Below are 21340 nucleotides of genomic sequence, written 5' to 3'. Positions count from 1 at the left end.
AGAGAAGCCAAGAAGCATTTCATCTTACATTAAGCACTGTAAACATGGAACCCTGTTTATTTAAAATGTGGAGGTCACTGGATCAATTATATTGTTGAAGACAAAGATCAATTCTGGCTGTTTTCCTTGGAGCATTGGAGGTTGAAGGGTGACTTTAGAAAGATTTACAAAATCATGAGGGGCATGGATAGGATGAATAGACAAAGTCTTTTCCCTGAGGTGGGGGAGTCCAGAACTAGAGGACATAGATTTAGGGTGAGAGGGAAAAGATATAAAAGAGACCTAAGGAACAACTTTTTCACGCAGAGAGTGGTACGTTTATGGAATGAGCTGCCAGAGGAAGTGGTGGAGGCTAGTACAATTGCAACATTTAAAAGGCATCTGGATGGGTATATGAGTAGGAAGGGTTTCGAGGGACATGGGCCAGATGCTGGCAGGTGGGACTAGATTGGGTTGGGATACCTGGTTGGCATGGACAAGTTGGACCGAAGGGTCTGTTTCTGTGCTGCATGTGCTCTATTACTCTATAATTCTAAGAATACATAGTAAAGGCAGGTTAATGAAATCAAAATTCAACCTTATTTGTAACACACAGATTTTATTGTATACAACTAATAGGTGAAGCCAAGGATGGAATCTTAGTTATGAGGTCTGATTAGATAATGTGGGAGTTTTTTCACTTGTTTAAGAGACTTCCTAATAAAGAAATTCAAAATTATAAGGAATTTTGATAAAAAAGTAAACAAATTACATTCCCTAGGTTGTGAGTGTGGATCTACAAATTTTAACTAGAAGTTAACATCTTCATCAGAATTCAGAAGGTCATAAGATATTTTGCACATCGAGGATTGTTAGAAGATGCAGTAAATGCCACCTCCTGGTTCAATGCTCTTCTCTGATATTTGCTGCTATTGATAAAGTTGAAAGGCTTACCCATCATTGTTTATATCAGAGACAGCCACGGTGTATCCAAAATAGGAAGCCATCTGTAAATTTAAAAATGGGAGACAAATTACTGGAGTCTTTTTTTTTATTTGTAAAGGGATGTGGGCATCGCTGGCTAGGCCAGTGTTTATTTGCCTATCCAGAGACCAGGTATGGATGGCAGATTTCCTTCCCTGAAGGGTATTTGTGAATCAGATAGTTTTTTTCTAAGAGGTCATTATTAGCCTCTGAATTCAAGACTTCTATTGACCTCAAATTCCACCATCTGCCATGGTGGGATTTGAACCTAGGTCTTTTGAATATTACCTGGGTCTCTGGATTAACAGTCCAGCAATAATACCACTTGGCTGTCACCATCCCAAATGAATCACGTTGAAATCATGATTAACCATTTTAAGTAACGTAGTATTTCATGTGTCTGCTGGAGATTGTTTAGGAAGGTGAAGGTTAAAGCCTAATGCAATCTATATCTTCAGTATTTCCTCTGAATTTTGTCCTACAAATTGAACAGATCCACCAAGATAAAATGCAAAGTAATGTCCACTAAAGATGATTTCACCTAAAGATTGTTTTTTTTTCAGATGATCCACCATTGATTCTCTAAAGCTGTGAGGAACTTCTAGTCTCCAAGAGAAAACAAAGTCATACTTGGCATTGAGTAAATGATATATTCCACCAGTCATTCTCACTGATAGTATAGAACTAGCTACAATACATCAGTTCAGTTATCTGGAGCATAAAGTACAAAACTAGATGACATGGGCAAATTTGCCTGTTTCTATGACTGTGAGTGAACAAATATTTGTAACAATAAGAAAGCACAAACTATCAGAGAAGTCAAAATCATTGAGAGAGTGTTTAGACTCACATTTGGGCGGCACGGTGGCACAGTGGTTAGCACTGCTGCCTCACAGCGCCAGAGACCTGGGTTCAATTCCCACCTCAGGTGACTGACTGTGTGGAGTTTGCACGTTCTCCCCGTGTCTGCGTGGGTTTCCTCCGGGTGCTCCGGTTTCCTCCCACAGTCCAAAGATGTGCAGGTCAGGTGAATTGGCCATGCTAAATTGCCCATAGTGTTAGGTAAGGGGTAGATGTAGGGGTATGGGTGGGTTGCGCTTCGGCGGGTCAGTGTGGACTTGTTGGGCCGAAGGGCCTGTTTCCACACTGTAAGTAATCTAATCTAATCATTTAGTGGTATATCTACTCAGCACAAGAATATGATAGGGGTTGTGAAGGGATTTGAAAAATGCCACAAGTAGCACTGAAACTGATATTATGTTTCAAATAGCAAGAAAACATCACTAGAGCTAGTACACTCAATATTGAAGCTATGTTTTGAAATGAATTTATTTTTAAAAAATCATGAAATGTAGATATTGATGTTGGACAGCAATAAATTTTCTGGAGAGGCTTTAGAAGAAGTTGTGTCTCTTGTGGGCAAAACAAGCACTATCAAAGTCAAATGCAAACCTACCTCAAAGTATGGAAACTCCGTACTATGTGACACCATGATAGCATATTACACATATGTTTTTGAAATAATAATATTGTTTCCAAAGTCAAAGACAAAATAAAGGATGAAACCACAGCAATGCAAGGAAACCTGGACATGTGAGACTAACCTCTGGTCAAGTTCAATGTGAGTGAGAAAGCCTACTTTTTCACTAATGTTTTGAACAGTTTTAGTTCCTAATGTGTATTGTTCTAATTTTTGTTACTGAGTCAAGATTTCAGCAGTGATTTTGTTGTTTTTACTGATATTAACTTTACCTGAACTTGCAAAATATTTGACATCTTTATTTTGTAAAAAAAAAATGGTTTATTCAGCTTTTTAGGCTTCTTAAAATGATCAAATATAACAAAATCCTACCTGTTCACCAGTAAAATTCAAGATGAATGTCATATCTGTTGCGTTTATGATGGCAACCTATGAAAACAAAAGTATGTTTACATCTGCTTTGGTTCCTGACAACACAATCAGATGATGAATGAAATGTTGATGAAAAAGATATGAACCATCAGTTTTAAAAGTATTCAGTCTAATATGGCAGATCACCTCATTGCCATATTGTGCCAGTGGCTACTTTGGAGTCATACTACTCTCAGTATTCAATACTGCAGTGGGTTTGACCAAGAGAGAAGGGGCTTGAGACCAAATGACATCATGAGCCTCAATTTTCAATGTCTGCCCAAAACAGGGGCAGATTTGGTAGATTGCATGCTAACTGTCTGAAGCAATCTCAGGAGGCTCCTACCACTTTCACATGCCACCCTTGGAATATGACAGCTGAGCCTCAGGCATCACACAGATGTTCCATTGGAGCTCACCTCCTGAGGAAGGGTTCTCATGTGGAACCAACTGACCTTGAAGGGAGGGAAGCAATTCTGGGGGAGTTTGAACGTGAGCCACCAGCCTGGAATCAGGAACAACATTTCTTTCTCTGATCCCACAAAAGAGCAAAATGATGTAGGACAATTTGAAGGGCATTGCTTACAACACTCAAGAGTTTGGCACAAATCGGCACCAGATATGTCGGATTTAATTTGCATATTTGAAAAGTTGTTACCCATAAAAGGGAGGTGTGCTGTTTCAACATTTATTTGGAAGGAATCCATTTTTCAGTGCGTCACTGAAAATTATCTCCATTTTGTCTTATTTTTCACAGAATCACAGAATTCTCATGGCACTGAATAAAGCTGTCCAACCAGTCATGTCTTCATTAGCTCTTCAAATGAGCATCATTACCTAATACCACTCTTCTGCTTTATCCCTACATCCTTGCACACTGTATCTATTCAAATAAGCATTCAATACAAACTTTGAAATTATCCCCAGCACACCAATCCCTGATCATCTATGAATATCAGGAAAAGCAAGGGTCCCAATGCAGACCCCTTGGGAACTCAACGACAAATCTTCCTTCAGCCCAAAAGAGATCCATTGACCATTACCCTCTGTTTCCGAACCTGCAGCCAATTTTGTATCCACATTGATACTGTTGCTGAGGAGAAAATAGGGTTGTAGTGCAATTGTGTGACTTTCAGAAATGGAAGAAATGAAATGAAATATAGCATTTCAAAAACACATGCTTGTTTAGGATAGGATGAGAGAAAGACATGAAGACAAAACAAACAGCGAAATCCATTTGAAAACAAGACTAAAGAAAATAAGGTTATTACATACATATCCAAATGCTTCAGCACCTCTTGGAATTCCAGCAACAAATTCTAATCCAAGATAAAAGACAGGAAAACCAAGTAATTTTACTAGGTTAGGTAGAGATTAAAATACTCTGTTTTAAAGAGGAGGAAATGTCTAATAAATACATAATAAATGAGCACATGTTTTGCTGATCAATTAAGCTGCTTACCTTGTTGAGAGTCTCCTGTGAATTCCCCCACAGCAACTGAGTATCCTATTGAGAAAATTAAGTACCAACATATGGTCAACTTGTAGTAAATACTGCATCAAAAACACATTTTTCATATGGAAACATAAATGCCCCAAATTACTGAGAGATGTAATCCTAGCAGTTCCACTAACCAGTTTGTTTCACAACTAGCAATGATGTTCATCTGCAGGAATGCCCTCTATTAACAACCTGGGGGTTAGTATTCACCAGAAACTGAATTAGACTACCCATATAAATACAGTGGCTACAAAAACACGTCAGAGGCTAGGAATCTCACCTTCTGCCTTTTCAAAGTCAGCGCACAAGTCAGGAACATGATACATTACACCTCACTTGATTTGAAAAGGGCAGCTCCAACAGTCAAGAAGCTGACACTATTCAGGACAAAGTGACATGCTCGAGTCGTACCCAGACACATTCACTCCCTGCACCCCTGACGCTTAGCAGCAGCAGTGTGCACCATCTATAAGATGCACTGTAGAAATTCACCAAGGCTCCTTAGACAACACTTTCCAAAATGACAATCACTACCATCTAGGAGGATAAGAGCAGCGGCTACATTGAAACACCACAAACTAAAAGTTCCCATCCAAGCCACTCACTACTCTTACATGGAAATATATCTTTATTCCTTCAGTGTTACTGGGTCAATATCCTGGAAGTCCCACTCTAATGACATTGGGGGTCTACCTATAACACGTGGACCGCAGTAGTTCAACAAGACAGATCAATGCACCTTCTCAAGGGCAACTAGGGATGGGCAATAAATGCCAGCCAGTCACTGATGCCCACACCCCATAGGTGAATGAAAAGCATTTGGGAGATCACACCTATGTGCAATTACCAATGGTAATCCTCAACATTTTAAGCACACTCCAGACATTCATCAGCTCCTACAGACTGCCACCTGCTACCATCCCAGGGTGCAAGGGATTGGTTCCTGCATGCATCTTTTGGTTGGACAACAGTTCCAAACAAACAAGACCCCCTAGAAATTACCAGTGGAGTTCCAGGCACTAAAGTATCTGGGTTCCAACCAATTTCCCCAAATGCCAAAGAATTTTGGCCAGAGCTATGACATAAGTCCACCGAAAGGCAGGCATTTTTTTTCAGCATGCATGTTTTAATATTCTGAAAAGCAATTGATTTTACATTTACTATTTTCATTGAGCATTTAAAAAAAAAAGTCCTTTTATTTACTTTTTGTTTCACTTCAGCCACGAGTTACTTTTTGAACTTATAACATTGGCAACTCTTTTCCCTGTCTGCCTTTTTCTTTATTTACCTTTCTCCCTTCAAAACCCAAGAAGTAATTAAATGTTTTTCATTCTTTTACTAGAGAGAAACAGATTTTTATGAAAAATGTATCATTCAGCATCTACTGTATTTCTAAAATCTCTATTAAAATGATACACCAAATGTGTGTGTTTTGGAAGACCACATATTGTAAATATATTTATTTCCACAGCATGACAGATCTATTTTGTGCAATGTGTAAATTTAGTAGTTTGAGTAAATAACATAATGTAATGTTTGTGCTCCAATCTGTTAACTTTCCCCTATATAAAATTGTCCTTTTCTATTTAATAAGCATGAGAAGGTAAATGTCTAGACAGGTTGATAAACCTTCAGATTAAAACCCTGCTTCAGTAGATTTAATTAGAAACTTTGAGCTATGGCTTCTTCTGTTATGAAAAACCTGATAATCCTTGTATTGCAGATTTTAATGACTGGCAATCCAGATGATTTTTGAAGTCAATTTTGTCTGTGCAATTTTAATAAAAATTAAAGAAACCCAGCCAAATGCACTTGTACCTGTATAGCTTTTAAATCTATTTTTAAAAATGCCCTACAAACACCAGAAACAATGAACATTTTGTTATGCTAACCGATAAATAAATTCCACCGTAGGAATTCTATGAATGCATAAAATCTGAAATAAAAATGTAAATACAGGAAATACAGAACAGACCAAGCAGCATCTATAGAGAGGGAGTTTATACAGATTATAGAGTTGCAGAATCCACAAAGGATTAAGTGACTGCCCTTTTCAGTATGAGCAGAGGCCAGATACACAAGGAATTGAGGCAATGCTCTGAATCCAGATCGAAACAATTTATGTTGTAAGAAAAAGTTTCTTTGTGTTGACTCTGATTCTTTTACCACTCACCTTCAATCTCTGTCCTTTCGGTTTCCATCTCTTCTGGCACTGGAATCTGTTTCCCTTCACTTACTCAAATCAATACGATTTTGGATTTTGAACATTTTAAGCAAATTGCATCTTAAGCTTCTTTGTTCTAAGGAAAACGACCCCAGCTCTGAATGCAAATTAAATCACCCTAACCAATGGGGGCATTCTAATCAATCTGTTCCACACTGTCACCAAGGCCTCTAGACCCTTCTCTCAATGTACAGTCCTGAACGGAGCACAATACCAGAGAAAAGGCTGAGGTGGTATTTCATAAGTGTTCAGATAACTTGCTGGCTTCTACACGCTATTAATTGAGCCACGGACCCAGATTTTTTTTTTTAAAAAAGCCTTCTCTTCTCAGAGCCTTGGTGTGACCATGCTTGGAGTAATGTCCACTGTTCTGGCCCGTTTATCTCGGAAATGATATACATGCCATTGAGGGAATGCAGCAAAAGTTCACCAATGATTCCTGGGATGGCATGTTTGTCATATGAAATGAGGTTGGGTTGTATGGGTCTATATTCACAGGAATGTAGAAGAATGAGAGGGAGCTCACTGAAACATGTAACATTTTGACATGACTAGACAGACTGCCCACAAGGGTGATGTTAACCATAACCAGAGAGGGTATAGAAAATTGTGTCATTATTTCGGGCCATTTTGGACTGAGGTGAGCAGAAATTTCTTCACTCAGCGGTTATGAACTGGTGAAATTTATTTATTTATAAGGTTGTGGAGGTGAAGTCACTGAATATATTGAAGTAAGGAATAGATTTTTATAAATTAAAGGTGTCACAGAATCTCTCCACTGTGGAATCAGGCCATTCAGCCCAATTGACCCTCCAAAGAGCATCCCACTGAGACCCAATCTCCCTACCCTATCACTCTGAATTTCCCATGGCTAACCAACCTAGCCTGCACCTTCCTGGACACAATGGGCAATTTTTAGCATGGCCAATCCACCTAACCTGCACATCTTTGGACTGTGGGTTGAAATCAGATCACTTGGAAGAAACTAATGCAGACACACAGAGAATGTGCAAACTCCACACAGATAGTGGCCCAAGCTAGATTTAAATCCAGGCCCCTGGTGCTGTGAGGTAGCAGGGCTAACCACTGAGCCACTGTGCCATGTCAAGGGCTATGGGTTGGAGTATGGCATTGAGAAGGAGGATAAGCCATGTTAACAGTAGAATAAATGCCTTGGGTCAAATTGTCTACCTCAGTTCATACTTTCTGTGTTTCAAATTATCTTGTCACCTTTAAATATTTGTACATATATACCCCCATATCAATGTGTATAACTGTTTCATGACTCCTCCTTTAAAATTATACCATTTAGTTCAACTTATCTTTCCTCATTTTTCTTACCAATATATATCACTTCACATTTTCCTGTATTAAATCTCATCTTTCACGTGGCTGCCCATTCCAAGCATTTGCCAATGTCTCTGTAGCCTGTTACTATTTTCCTAGCTGTTCACATTTCCAGGTTTTGGATCATCTGTAAGTTTCAAACCAATATTCTGCACACCCAGGTCCTGGTCCTTAATTTATATAAAAACAAGTGATGCTAATACTAATTCAAGGGAACATTGATGTTTATTTCCGACCAATCTGAAAAACAATCTCCACAGCTCTCTGCTTTCTGTCCTTCTGACAATCTTGAATCCATGCTTCCAATGCCACTTTACTTGCATGGGTTTTAAGTTTCCTTACATTTTGTGGCATTTTGACAATAACAATTGAAAGTCCATATACACAAAACCAAATGCAATACCTTGTCAAATCCTCTCCACTAATTCAAAAAATCAAGTAAGTCAATGGAATCTGCGCTGACTTTCATTTATTAGTTCATGAATTTCTAAATTCCAATTCATTTTGACCTGGATTGTTATTTTACAAGTTTCTTCATTGCTGACTGACCTGTAGTTGCTGGGTTAGTCTTCTCCCCCTTTCCAAACAGGACTGGCATTTTTCAACCTTTCAACCCTCTGCCACCATTCCTGTATTTGAGGAGAGTTGAAAGCACCCAGCTAGAGCTTCTGCAATCTCAGCTCTTACATCTGCACACAGGTTGAGACAGATGAGGAGGGATAGCTTACCTTTGTCACAGTCAAATTATTTGTGATTATGACTCACTTTACCTAAACCACTGTTGGGTTTGCTCTCATCTGCCGAAACTGCTCACTCTTTCAGGATTATCCTCTATTGCAAAGTAACTTCCACTTTCCTTTCTCAAATGCAAATTGTCTTCTTAAGCCTCCCCTCCCTGTCGCTTACACACTTGTGTCCACTTGCAGCTCATTTTGTCCACCACATGTACCTCCTGTTCCCTTGACTTACTTCCTTTTATTTTGTTGGCCATCTAATTTATCTTCCTGGACCCCAAGCCAGCTGATTTTACTTACAGTTCTCTCTCTTCAGTACTGTTGGGATTACTCCTCTCCTGAAGGAATAAAGTCTTGATTCATCCTCAATCCTTGCAAACTACTGCTACATCTCCTTTCCTTCCAAAGTCACTAAGTGTGTCCTCCCATCTGAAGCGCATACCCATCTTCCTGATGTTCCATGTTTGTGGAACAGATTGAGGCTGAACGAGGCTGTATGCAAGTTTGGGGTCATATTTAACACTGAAAAGAGCTTCTAACCACATGTCCCTACCACCACCAAATAGCTTTTTCCACCATCATCATATTGCCAGTGTCCATCCTTGCCTCAAATTATCTGCTGCTGGATCATCATCCCACATTATTGTCTTCACAATTGATTTATCCAACACATTCATGATTGGCATTAGACCTTCTACAAACTCAAGATCACTGAAATCTCTTTGCCCAAGTCTTAGCTCACACAAAGTCTTGTTCATCCAACACCACCTCCTTCCACAGCTGAGTATTTCCAGTTCATCTTTTTTATTTAACAAGTTTCCAATTGCATCATAGTTTGTATTTTTGATGATAGATTATTCCTCACAATCAAACTGAAAGTAGAATGCAAAGTAACAGCACAGACTTCTGGTTGTTTGTGTTAAGCATTTCTAAGCATCAGGAAATTATAGAGAGGTCCATATGTGTAATCGCTGTCTATACTTGGTAACACTGATGTAAATGACCTTCTGACGCCATAGTAGCAGACACAATGTTTCAGGACATAAAAGTAAATGATTTTGGCATTATACACTATTTGGACGCTAACAGTGTATTAATTCTTCCTGTTGAAATAGATACACTCTCCAGCATTTGAGATTCTAATTACAATATTACATAATTGATTTCCTCCTGACCTTTTGGGAGCTGCCTCACAGCTGTATAGTAATAATTCTTGGAAACTTTCTACAAATGCATCTATGTCACACAAAATGACTGACAATTCTTAGGTCCAAGAGGATTACCAAGACATACATTAGATCAGGCAAAATCACTGGTGAAAGTAGAGTTGTTAATTATCCAATTTGGAGCTTACAGATTACCTCTCAGTGAATTATTTGGCAATTTGACAGCGATAGTTCTACAACAAAAATGTAACTAGTGTTTTCCACCTACTTCTGTGAATTGAGTTGGTGGAACTATTAGTGTTTGGGGGAAAAGATGTCATCACGAATCAAGCAAATGTTACGCTCAATCCTGTTTTCATCCCATTCTCCATTGATTATGATGGAACTGGCATTAAAGGTAACAATTCTGGATGGAAAACATGATCTTGATATCATCCATGACACAGAACAGGGCCTCATGCATGTGGAAGGGCACAGTTCTGTTCAAAGCTGTAATGAGGTCCAGGGCTGAGTAACCCAGACAGAAACTAAACTGCTTAGTGAGAGATTATTACTGTGTCGATATTTTCAATCAACCTGTTCAGACATGTTCTGACACACTTTAGTAACAGGCAGGACTTGAACCAAGGTCTTCTAGTCCTGATGTAGGAACAGCTTGGGCTCGGGGGCATAATTATTTCTGCAGGACAAGTCTCAAGTACTGCAATTGGGACTGTGTAAGGGCTCATAACCTTGCTTTACCAGCTGATGAGGCTCTCAGAATGGAAACTGTAGATAGAAGAATCTCATCAAGATTAGATATCACCCATGTTACCTCAAAAGCTTATCCTTATTATCAATGCTGTAAAAATATATTAGCACATTAGTAAACTTTAAAATATCAAGATGTAATCCAAACTTACTCCTTAACTTTGTGATCAGAGGACAACTTTACTAAATTTACAGGCAAGAGAAAATGTCCAAGTGACTTATTGGTATTGATATATTCCTGCAGAAACTAAATACATTGCACATGCTTAGACTGCCTGCTCTAAAAGCAGCTAAAAGTATCAAAGTTTTAGGTGTAAATTTTTAGTCCAAGTCAGGAAGTGCCATGCCTCAAAGTTGGCAGCTTCCTCCTCCTATTCGGTGGTGTCGACGCCTCCATGCTTCAGACCTACTATGAACGTATTCTTATACCTTTTAACTTTGACCAACATTTGAATGTTGGCCAAGAGGAAGCTGGAAGAAGAGAACTTGCTAATGGAGGCACTTATCAGGCATCTGGATACAAAGGCCCTACCATTGGAGCTGGTTTTTCAGGAGCAGGGCTTTGATGCATAATTCAGTGGACAAATGCACTCATTTGAAATAAATGGTTCTTTAAATTAGTAAATGTTATTGAATATCTTAGTTAGGAAACTGAAAATTTGAATTATTTCGCATTTTTTTGCAGAATGCATCTTGTAGGAACCTATGACAGGACACCATTCATATTTACCTTAAAAATTCTTTTAAAGCTTCAGCTAGTATTGCGGCAGTAAACTAGGGCCAATAAGTAGGGGATGTTTTGCAAGTTCCAACAGGAAATGATTGCAGCACAGTTTTCCATAGAATTCATGATCCACAGAAGAATTATAATACATTTAGATAATTAATGTACTTTTTGGTTGAAAGTTTACTTTAGAACAATGTATAGTTATTGCAAGATAAAGTGAACTATGGACTGTTACATGATGAGTCTACCCAAGTACCACTGAGCTCCTTGAATGTTTCAGCTGGGAATAATGGGGAGCTATTGAGAATACAAGTAACAAGACCAGTTCCTGAGCTCAGGGCACCTGGGCTCTGCTGAGTTCGCTGATCTGAGACATACAATGGACAATCTTTCTGCTTATCATCTTGTTGACTGCATGAGTGTGCATGCACTAAAGTATACAGAGTAGGCAAGCATGGCATTATTCAGTCTGCAACATTGAATCAGCGTTTTATGAGCTCAATGGTCCAGTTACTGTCACCTGTTAAGTTGCAGCCAAACACAGACTCAGCATCAGGGGACTTCTGATGGCCATAGAAGATCAAGTTATAGAAGATCTGGATGCAGGTTGCTCTACTTCAGAATGAAAAAGAGCAGTCTTGGCTTGCTGCCTGACAGAAGTAGTTGCAACAGGGCAATAATGGTTTGTTTTCCATGGAAGGATGAATGGTATCTCCTTGACAGGCAAATGAAGCTTTGTGCTCCATGGAGATAATGCCAGTCTCTCAGGACATCTCCTAGTAACCTAATAAAAGGTCAGATTGGTGACTGCAGACACTCTGTGACACACTTTGCCGAATGCAATCTACAGCCATAACTGCAGCAATCTGTGCTTGCACATTCACAATATAAACTTCCACTCAGAGAAAACAAGGAAGAATAAATAGAATTTAAAAACATATAAATGCCATTGGCTGACATGTGCAGGCTTGGTAACATATCAAAATTCTTAATTCTTTTTAACGCTTTCTAATCAACCTGTTCAGATATATTACTATACATCCCTGTAGCAGGTGGGACTCGCTCCTCAAGTCTCCCAGCTCAAAGGTAGCGAAACTGCCACTGTGTCACAAGGCCCCAAATTCTTGCTATTTTATAGTTTAGCAGATCTGGTTCCAGTCTTCCACAATAACCTAACAGTTTCCACCACTGAACAATCAAACTGTACAAGTTAGTTCCTGGACTAGTAAACTAGTAACAATGGCCTCAACAGAGCACTTCACTCACATTTCCAGTTAATTCTGTCATGAAAACACTGAGCATGGAGCAATGACTCAACTTAGTGTCAGCAAATAAAGTTCATATTTATTTTTCTCCATGTCTAAATTTGAAGTATTTTGAGATTGATAATAATAAGCATCAACACCATTAATGCAGGTCAACTTGCAATGAATGGAATGGTCTAGATCATTATTTTAAAAAAGGCATTTAGATGGAGCATTGAAGAGGATGGGAATAGAATCACAGAGATGTACACACAAAAACAGACCCTTCGGTCCAACTCGTCCATGCTGACCCACGTGTAGACATGTGGAATTAGTCTGGAATGGTATCATGGTCCGTAGAGACATGGTGGGCTGAAGGGCCTGTTCCTGTGCTGAACTGTTCTATGTAATTAAACAAGCAACAGCTGTGCCAGCTTAATTTCAACTTTGCTGTGTAAATGAAAAATCTTGTGGTTTTAATGTATTGTTAACTTAGTACAAATCATTTTAATGTGAATTTTTGATTTACATCTTGAACAGATTGGTTAGGAATATTTCAGGAAGTTTCACAAAGCGAATAATAAAATGATTTTGTTCATATTATTTATGGTACAATCAGAATGTAGGATCTATTTAAACTTTCTGTTAAAATCAATTTCCTCCAAACTGAAACTTTATAACTGGAGATTAGCAGTTCCATTTGTTTCTTTTCTTAAAAGATGATGATTAAAGGAAATATATTTTATATTTTACATTTTGCCCTTCAGAAAATATCTAACATCCTGCATCAGACACAGGAACATTAAACGATTATGGAATTATAGGAGGAAAATAAACTGTATAGAGCCATCGTTTCACAATACAAAATAGATACTAGTAATGAATACATGTTATTTAGCTTGATTAGTTATGACTACTAGGATCTCTAGCTACTCATATTATTTATGAATTACCTTGACAAAAGTAGAGGAAAAAGGACAAAAGAAAGACACCTGGTCCTTGAATGACAGTGCTAAAAGATGTGTATGGACGTGAAATCTCAAGGGCAATAAGAAAAAAATAAATGTTGGCCTGAACAGCAACACCCATATACCCAAGAAAGAGTAAACTAAAATAATGAAAAAGGAGTACTTAGAGTACAGGCTGCATATTATTGAAGAGCAAAAGATTCTTTAGCCTCAGTTATGAAGACTCTCTCTAGGGCAGCACGGTGGCTCAGTGGTGTGCACTGTTGCCTCACAGCGCCATGGACCTGGGTTCAATTCCACCTTCGGTCTATGTGGAGTTTGCACATTCTCCCCATGTCTGTGTGGGTTTCCTCCGAGTGCTCTGGTTTCCTCCCACAGTCCAAAGATGTGCAGGTCAGGTGAATTGGCCATGTTAAATTGCCCATAGTGTTAGGTGCATTAGTCACAGGAAAAATGGGTCCTGGTGGATTACTCTTCGGAGGGTCGGTGTGGACTTGTTGGGCTGAAGGGCCTGTTTCCATACTGTAGGGAATCTAATCGAATCTAAAAGCTCAAAACAGAAATGGTCACAGAAACAGGATGCATAGTGCAAGATCCCCAAAGCATATATTCAAAGGAAAATATTGATTTTAGTAAAAGCACCTTTAGTAAGAAGGATTAAAATTACCACATAGTATTCTGCCTAGTTGGTGCCAGATTGAAGGATATTTCAAACAGACTTAAAAAGCTGTTAGGAAGTAGGTGGAGAATTTAGTCTTGGGATCCATGGTAGAACGAACAATATAGTGGAAGAACAGGCAAATGACCTGTCTCAGCGAATACCAGGACCTAGAAGCTAAATTAAATAATAAGATCTCAAAAGGTTCTAATCTTTGAATTATTACATGAGCAATTTGTAATGGCAGATTAGAGAGTTAAACATCTGGGTAAAGGAGGAGATGAGGAGTTTGATTCCATTTCAAATTGAGACACGATATAAGGCGCTCTCTTAGTGATAGCATCCGTACATCTGACCCAGAGGCCTGGCTAAACATCCCATCTGCTCCAGAAGTACATCATAATCTATCTGGATAGGCTGATTAAAATTATCCACAAGGCATGCTTGGTGGAATTCCACGCTAAATGGTTAAAGGCTGGGGTGACATTAGAAAGGATAAATAGACTAAAGTGAAGTTTATACCACTAAATCGGTAGAAAGGAGAAATTGGGTGAAAGAGGTAGTCTATGTAACAGTTTGAAAACAAAAAAACATGGATGAGTGCAAAGTAAAAATCGTGCATTGTGCTTTAGGATGATAGATAGAAGGAAAAGATCTGAAGTGATTAAACCAAGAGACAGAAATATGAAATTTGTGGTGAAACACTTACAAAGAAAGGACAGGTTCGGGCATGTGGCCCAAATAAACATTTTTTATACAAACTCAGATAATATCAGGAACAAACTGAATGAGTTGCAGATGCAGTTCAACATGAGGGGTGACATGGTAGCTATTACTGAGGCAGGGCTGCTTAAGAATCAAGATTGGGAACGGGATATACCAGGTTATAAGATCACAAATAAAAGCAAATGCTGCAGATGATGGAATTCTGAAACAAAACAGAAAATGCTGTAGAAACTCAGCATATAAGTCAGTGACTTAGAGTCACAGAGCTGTACAGCATGGAAACAGATCCTTTGGTCCAACCCGTCCATGCCGACCAGATATCCTAAACCAATCTAGTCCCACTTGCCGGCACCCGGCCCATATTCCTTCAAACCTTTCCTACTCATATACCCATCCAAATGCCTCTTAAAAGTTGCAATTGTACTAGCCTCCACCACTTCCTCTGGCAGCTCATTCCATACATGTACCACCCTCTGTGTGAAAAGGTTGCCCCTTAGGTCTCTTTTATATCTTTCCCCTCTCACCCTAAACCTATGCCCTCTAGTTCTGGACTCCCCAACCCCAGGGAAAAGACTTTGCCTATTTACCCTATCCATGCCCTTCATAATTTTGTCAACCTCTATAAGGTCACCCCTCAGCTTCCGTTGCTCCAGAGAAAACAGCCCCAGCCTGGTCAGCCTCTCCCTACAGCTCAGATCCTCCAACCCTGGCAACATCCTTGTAAATCTTTTCTGAACCCTTTCAAGTTTCACAACATCTTTCCCATAGGAACGAGACCAGAATTGCATGCAATATTCCAACAGTGGCCTAACCAATGTCCTGTACAGCTGCAACATGACCTCCCTCTTCAAAACGGTTTTGCTCTCATCAAGTACTGTCAGATCTGCTCAGTGTTTCCAGCATTTTCAGTTTTTACTTCATATATAATGTCTACCAGAAAAGTGAAAAAAACACTGTAGAGTAGGAGGAGAAGACATAGGATAACCCAGCCTAGGCATTCAAAATAACAATTGCAAAAAACAGGATGTCGACACTGAAAAGGTCTCCGTTCTAAGATCTTGCAGCTAGTGATAGAATTGGGAATGCTAGCTTACTGACTCATATCATACACAAAGTTCCAGACAAAACCATCACCATTCCTGGGTATATCAGTATGACTATACGATGTAGGAGCAGAAGGGTGCGATTCAGCCCACCGAATCATCTCCAGCATTCAGTTAGTTCGTAGCTGATCCAATAATCCTCAACTCCATTTTCCGCCTCAGGTCTTTGGGTAAATGTCCTCCAAGGTGGACTTCGGGATACACAGCAACACAGAGTTGCCAAACAGAGGCTGATAGCCAAGTTCAATACCCATGAAGATGGCTTCGACTGGGATTCTGGGTTCATGTCACACTACAGGCGACCCCACTACATTACACACACACACACACACACACACACACACACACACACACACACACACACATACACACACACAAACAGCTATATCTACAGGGTGAATTTGTATTTGCAGATGCATTCTATTTTGTCCAAAAAGCACGCTATCTATAAACAGTTAATCAATATGGCATTTTAGAAATTCTTACTTTGGAAATAAAACCAGTCTGAGAGATACAAACAGACTTGCAACATAGCCTTACACCTAAAATACACTTTATGACCACAGTGTTACCTTTATTCTGATAATACCTGAAGTTATCTTGTGGCAATGACTTCAAAGAAATTCTGGGAATTACATATTAATCAATCGAAACCTGCATCTCCATTCTAACTGATTAAAAGATGTAATAGCCATCTAGGTTTGTCCAATACATTTCTATCAGTTATATGACCCTTTGATCTTTTACTTATATATTCTGTTCCTGCTGTCGTTTCTCTCATTAGCTGCCTGAGGAAAGAATAGGGACTCTGAAAGCTTGTGGTTTCAAATAAACCTGTTGGACTATAGTCAAGATTAGAGTGGTGCTGGAAATGCACAGCAGGTCAGGCAGAATCCGAGAAGCAGGAAATGATGTTTTGGGCAGGAGCCCTTCATCAGGAGGGCTGCTGAAGGGCTCCTTTCCGAAACGTCGATTTTCCTGCTCCTCGGATGCTGCCTGACCTGCTGTGCATTTCCAGCACCACTCTAATCTAGACTCTAATCTCCAACATCTGCAGTCCTCACTTTCGCCCTGTTGGACTGCTACCCAATGTCATGTGATTTTTCACCTAATGAAGAATAATCTTTTTATCTCATCTGAAATATACTTAATACACCAGCCTCAACCTTCTGTAGTAGAGAATTTCACAAAATCACTCGTCTTGAGAGATATTGGAATTCAATAGAAGTCTGGAATAAAACGTTAGCTTAATAGTGATAATGACACCATGTTGATTGTGATCGAAACTCATTGGGTTCACTCATGTTCTTCAGGGAAGGAAATCTACCTGATCCTTACCTGGTCTGGCCTACATATGACTCCAGACCCACAATAATGTAGTTAACTCTTAACTAGCCAGCAAAGTTCTCATTTCATAAATACATAAAAGACTGCTCCACTCTCTTTGAACTAGATGCTAACAGTTCATTTGCCTTCCGTATTACTTTTGAATTTGGATGCTAGCTTTTTGTCATTTATGTACAAAGGCTCCCATATCCTTTGTTTTGTAGCTTTCTGCAGTCTTTCCCCATTTAAATAACATGCAGCTTCACTGCTTCCTGCCAAAATGCAAAACCTCACATTTACCCACATTATATTCCCTCTGCCAAATTTTTCCCTCTTGCTTAACTTGTCTAAATCCCTCTGCAGACTCTGTCATTCTCACCACTGCCCTTTTCACCTATTTTGAGGTAATCCACAAACTTGGCAATAGGACATTCATTTTCCTTATTGAGTCATTAAAATGTACTTTAAATGATTGTGATCCTTGCATTGATCTCTGGGGCAGTCCACTAGCCACAGGCTGCTATCCTGAAAATATCCATTTATCCCAACTCTCTGTCTTCTATATGTTAACTAATCATCTATCACACAGTCATAGAGATGCATATCACAGAAACATACCTCTCAGTCCAACTCAAGCATGCCGACCAGATATCCTAACCTAACCTTGTCCCATTTGCCATCACTTGGCCCATATACCCATCCAATTGCCTTTTAAATGTTGTAGTTGTACCAGGCTCCACCACTTCCTCTGGCAGCTCATTCCATACATGCGCCACCCTCAGCATGAAAATGTTGCCCCTGAGGTCCCTTTTAAATTTTTCCCCTCTCATCCTAAACCTATGCCCTCTAGTTCTGGACGCCCCCAACTCAGGGAAAAGACCTTGTCTAGTTACCTATCTATGCCCCTCATAATTTTATAAGTCCCTATTAGGCCACCTCTCAGCCTCCGATGCTCCAGGGAAAACAGCCCCAGTTTATTCAGCCTCTCCCTGTATCTCAAACCCTGGCAACATCCTTGTAAATCTTTTCTGAACCCTTTCAAGTTTCACAACATCCTTCCAATAGAAGGGAGACCAGAATTTCACACAATTTTCCAAAAGTGGCCTAACCAATGCCCTGTACAGCCGCAACATGACCTCCCAACTCCTATACTCAATGCTAATAATCTATCAACACTCAACACCATGGTTTCTTCTCTTATGTATCTGACATGCAGTATCTTTTCAAACACTTTGCGGTATCAGTGAGTCTGTTTGCAATGTAGGCTTTCTGATTGCTGGCAGCTCTGGGGTTAAGGTGGTGGAATAGCCATCCCTAATAGGGCTGACAGCTGAGTGGAAACCTGCTGACTCCATTAAAATCCTGTACAATATTTCCTAGAACCATTAAAACACATGCCAAATTAGATTTCAATGAGTGGCCAGCTAAAATACTTTTATCTAATAGAGATCATAAAATGATCAAGTTGAAAACAGCATTTGAGAGGATGAGACATGAAAACAGCTACTAGGATTCTAGATTTGGGTAAGGCTAACTTCAATGTAGTGAGATAGAAGCTGTCCGAATTAATTGGGTAAATTGGTTGTTGGTTACATTGACAGAAGATCAGTGTGAGATATACAAGGAAGAATTTAATGTGATTCAGACCAGTTACCCTTGGGGTAAAAAATACATTGGCCAAACACAAAAAAAAGTGCAAAAACAAAACTAAGTATATAGCACACAAAAATAGCAGTGATCCTGCCAAATGGGAGCAATACACAGAATAGTGAAGGCCAATTAAAAAGCTAATGAATTTACAAAAATAGACTTAAGACAACATTGCAAAAGATATCAAAATGAATACAGTTAATTTTACAGTTATTTTTCAGCAGAGTTTGGACAGGGGCAATGTGATCCTCTTAAAAATTGCTAGTGGTGACATTGTCAATGAAATTAAGGAAATGGAAGGCATGATGAATAATTACTCTGCATCAATATTTACAGTAGAAGAAGAACATGCCGGATCTCCCAAGGAAACTAATATTAAATCAGGTACTTACCAAAATTAATACATGTACAATAACAGAAACGACAACAATTGTCAGACCCTAATTGTAATCTTATGAGTTCTCTTTATTTAGGAATCAATTCTTCAGATTGAAAAATTGCAAAAAATTATTTTGCTCTTTAAGAAAAGTAAGAGAGTGGAACTATATGTCAGCTGGCCAATCATCTGCTCTCAGGAAAGTATGTGCGTCTATAACAGGGGCAGCCAAAGACCCTGGAAATCTCAGATGATCAGAGACAGTCAACATTGGTTTGTAAAAGCTTGGTCACCTTGGTAAATTAACTAAATTTGTTGAGGCAGTACTAAAATGTGGGAAGAGGATTGACACTGGATGCAGTATATATGGATGTCCAGAAAGCATTTAGCCCATCATCAGAGATTGTTAGCTAAAATTGAAGTTTGTATGGATATTTTCTAATCAACTTGTTCAGAGGTGTCATTACACATGTCGAGAGGAGAGGGAACTTGAACCAGAGCCTCAGACATAGGGACATCACCCACTGTATCACAAGAGCCCTGCGTAGCTTGAGTAAATAAAAACAAACTCAGCTGAGTGACAGCAAAAAGTAAGTAGGAATAATTAAGCAGATACTCTAAATAGTAGAATGTCTTGAGTAGTAGACTATTCACCATATTTATGCATAACTAGAGGGGAGGTGGTAACGTAATGATAATGTCACTGAACTAGTAATCCAGAAGGTCAGACTAACATTCTGAATCAGAAGGCAGACAACACCAGGTTATAGTCCAACAGGTGCACAGTCCTGTTGGATTATAACCTGGTGTCATCTAACTTCTGACATTGCCACCCCAGTCCAACACCAGTAGCTCCACTATATTCTGAGAGCATGGACTTCCACTATATTCTGAGAGCATGGACTGAAATCCCAGCATAGTAAATATTGAAATTTGCATTCAATAAAGAGCCAGTTCAATGGTAACACTGTTGCTTGTCATTAAAAACAACTATCTGGTTCACTATTGTCCTCAGAGAAGAAAATCTTCCATCCTTACCTGGCCTGGCTTATATATGACTCCAGACCCACAATAATATGGCTGACTTGTAACTGACCCCTGGACAATTAGAGATAGACAATATATTCTGACCTAGCCTGAGACACCCATATCTGTGAATAGATAATATAAAAAATGGACATGATAGGATAAAAAGCCATATATCTAGGTTTGCCATTGACTCAAAGATAGCATTGTAAATAATCTTAATGGGAACATAAAATTGTGGAGGATTTATTGAATGAACAAATAGGTTTCAACATGGGAAAATGTGAACTCATGCACTTTTGAATTAAAAAGTTAGACTAGAGTATGTTCCAGATGGTGAAAATCAAGAAACAGTGGAGGGCCAAAGGGACCAGAGAGTTCATGTAAATTAATCATTAAAATGTCATAAACATTTATAAAAAAATAAACAGAAGGGCTTATGCAATTCTAACCTTTATATTGCGATGACTCGAATAGAAGTGTAAAATCTGTACTAGAGCTATAAAAGCCTTGTTTAGAGCACACCTGGGGCTGAATTTAAAGAATGCTTCCACAGTCAATCTGGTGTCAAGAGGACATTTAATCTGGTGGGAGAGTGGGGAGTTTGAAATCTATTCCCTTTTGGCTTCTGCCCTGATTAAATCTGTGAATTGGGAATCTTAAATAGGTAATGAATGCTCCTTTAAAGGCCTCATCTGCTGCTGCTGATATTCGCCCAGCAAAAGGTAGGAGATTTACCATGTGGAAAGCCTGAAAAGCAAACCTTGTCAAAGTTGTTCGAAGGCTTCTAGGACATTCTACATATAATAATGTGGTAGAATTTGTTACTTTTTTACATTGCGTTTGATAAGTAATTGTTGACCAAGGATATTAAAAATATATTAAAGGTGGATAAATGGATTTAGGTTGCAGGTCAACCATGATCTTATTGAGTGAGGTTAATCATATCCTACACTTTGT

General features: G+C 39.1%; 1 protein-coding gene across 1 annotated transcript in view; it reads right to left on the bottom strand.

Annotated features, from left to right (window-relative positions):
- Nucleotides 1-21340, bottom strand: part of itga8 (integrin, alpha 8) — a 219569-nt gene that overhangs the window by 164371 nt on the left and 33858 nt on the right. Inside the window, exons 8-11 of the mRNA XM_072575823.1 lie at nt 4317-4361; nt 4130-4173; nt 2816-2872; nt 934-986 (exon numbers count right to left, since the gene is read on the bottom strand). Coding sequence (XP_072431924.1) covers nt 934-986; nt 2816-2872; nt 4130-4173; nt 4317-4361 — 199 coding nt within the window. The remainder of the gene's footprint in view (nt 1-933; nt 987-2815; nt 2873-4129; nt 4174-4316; nt 4362-21340) is intronic.

The sequence above is a fragment of the Chiloscyllium punctatum genome, chromosome 8 (genome assembly GCF_047496795.1).
Source record: "Chiloscyllium punctatum isolate Juve2018m chromosome 8, sChiPun1.3, whole genome shotgun sequence".
Classification (NCBI taxonomy): Eukaryota; Metazoa; Chordata; class Chondrichthyes; order Orectolobiformes; family Hemiscylliidae; genus Chiloscyllium; species Chiloscyllium punctatum.
This window is presented reverse-complemented; position numbering and strand designations above follow the sequence as displayed.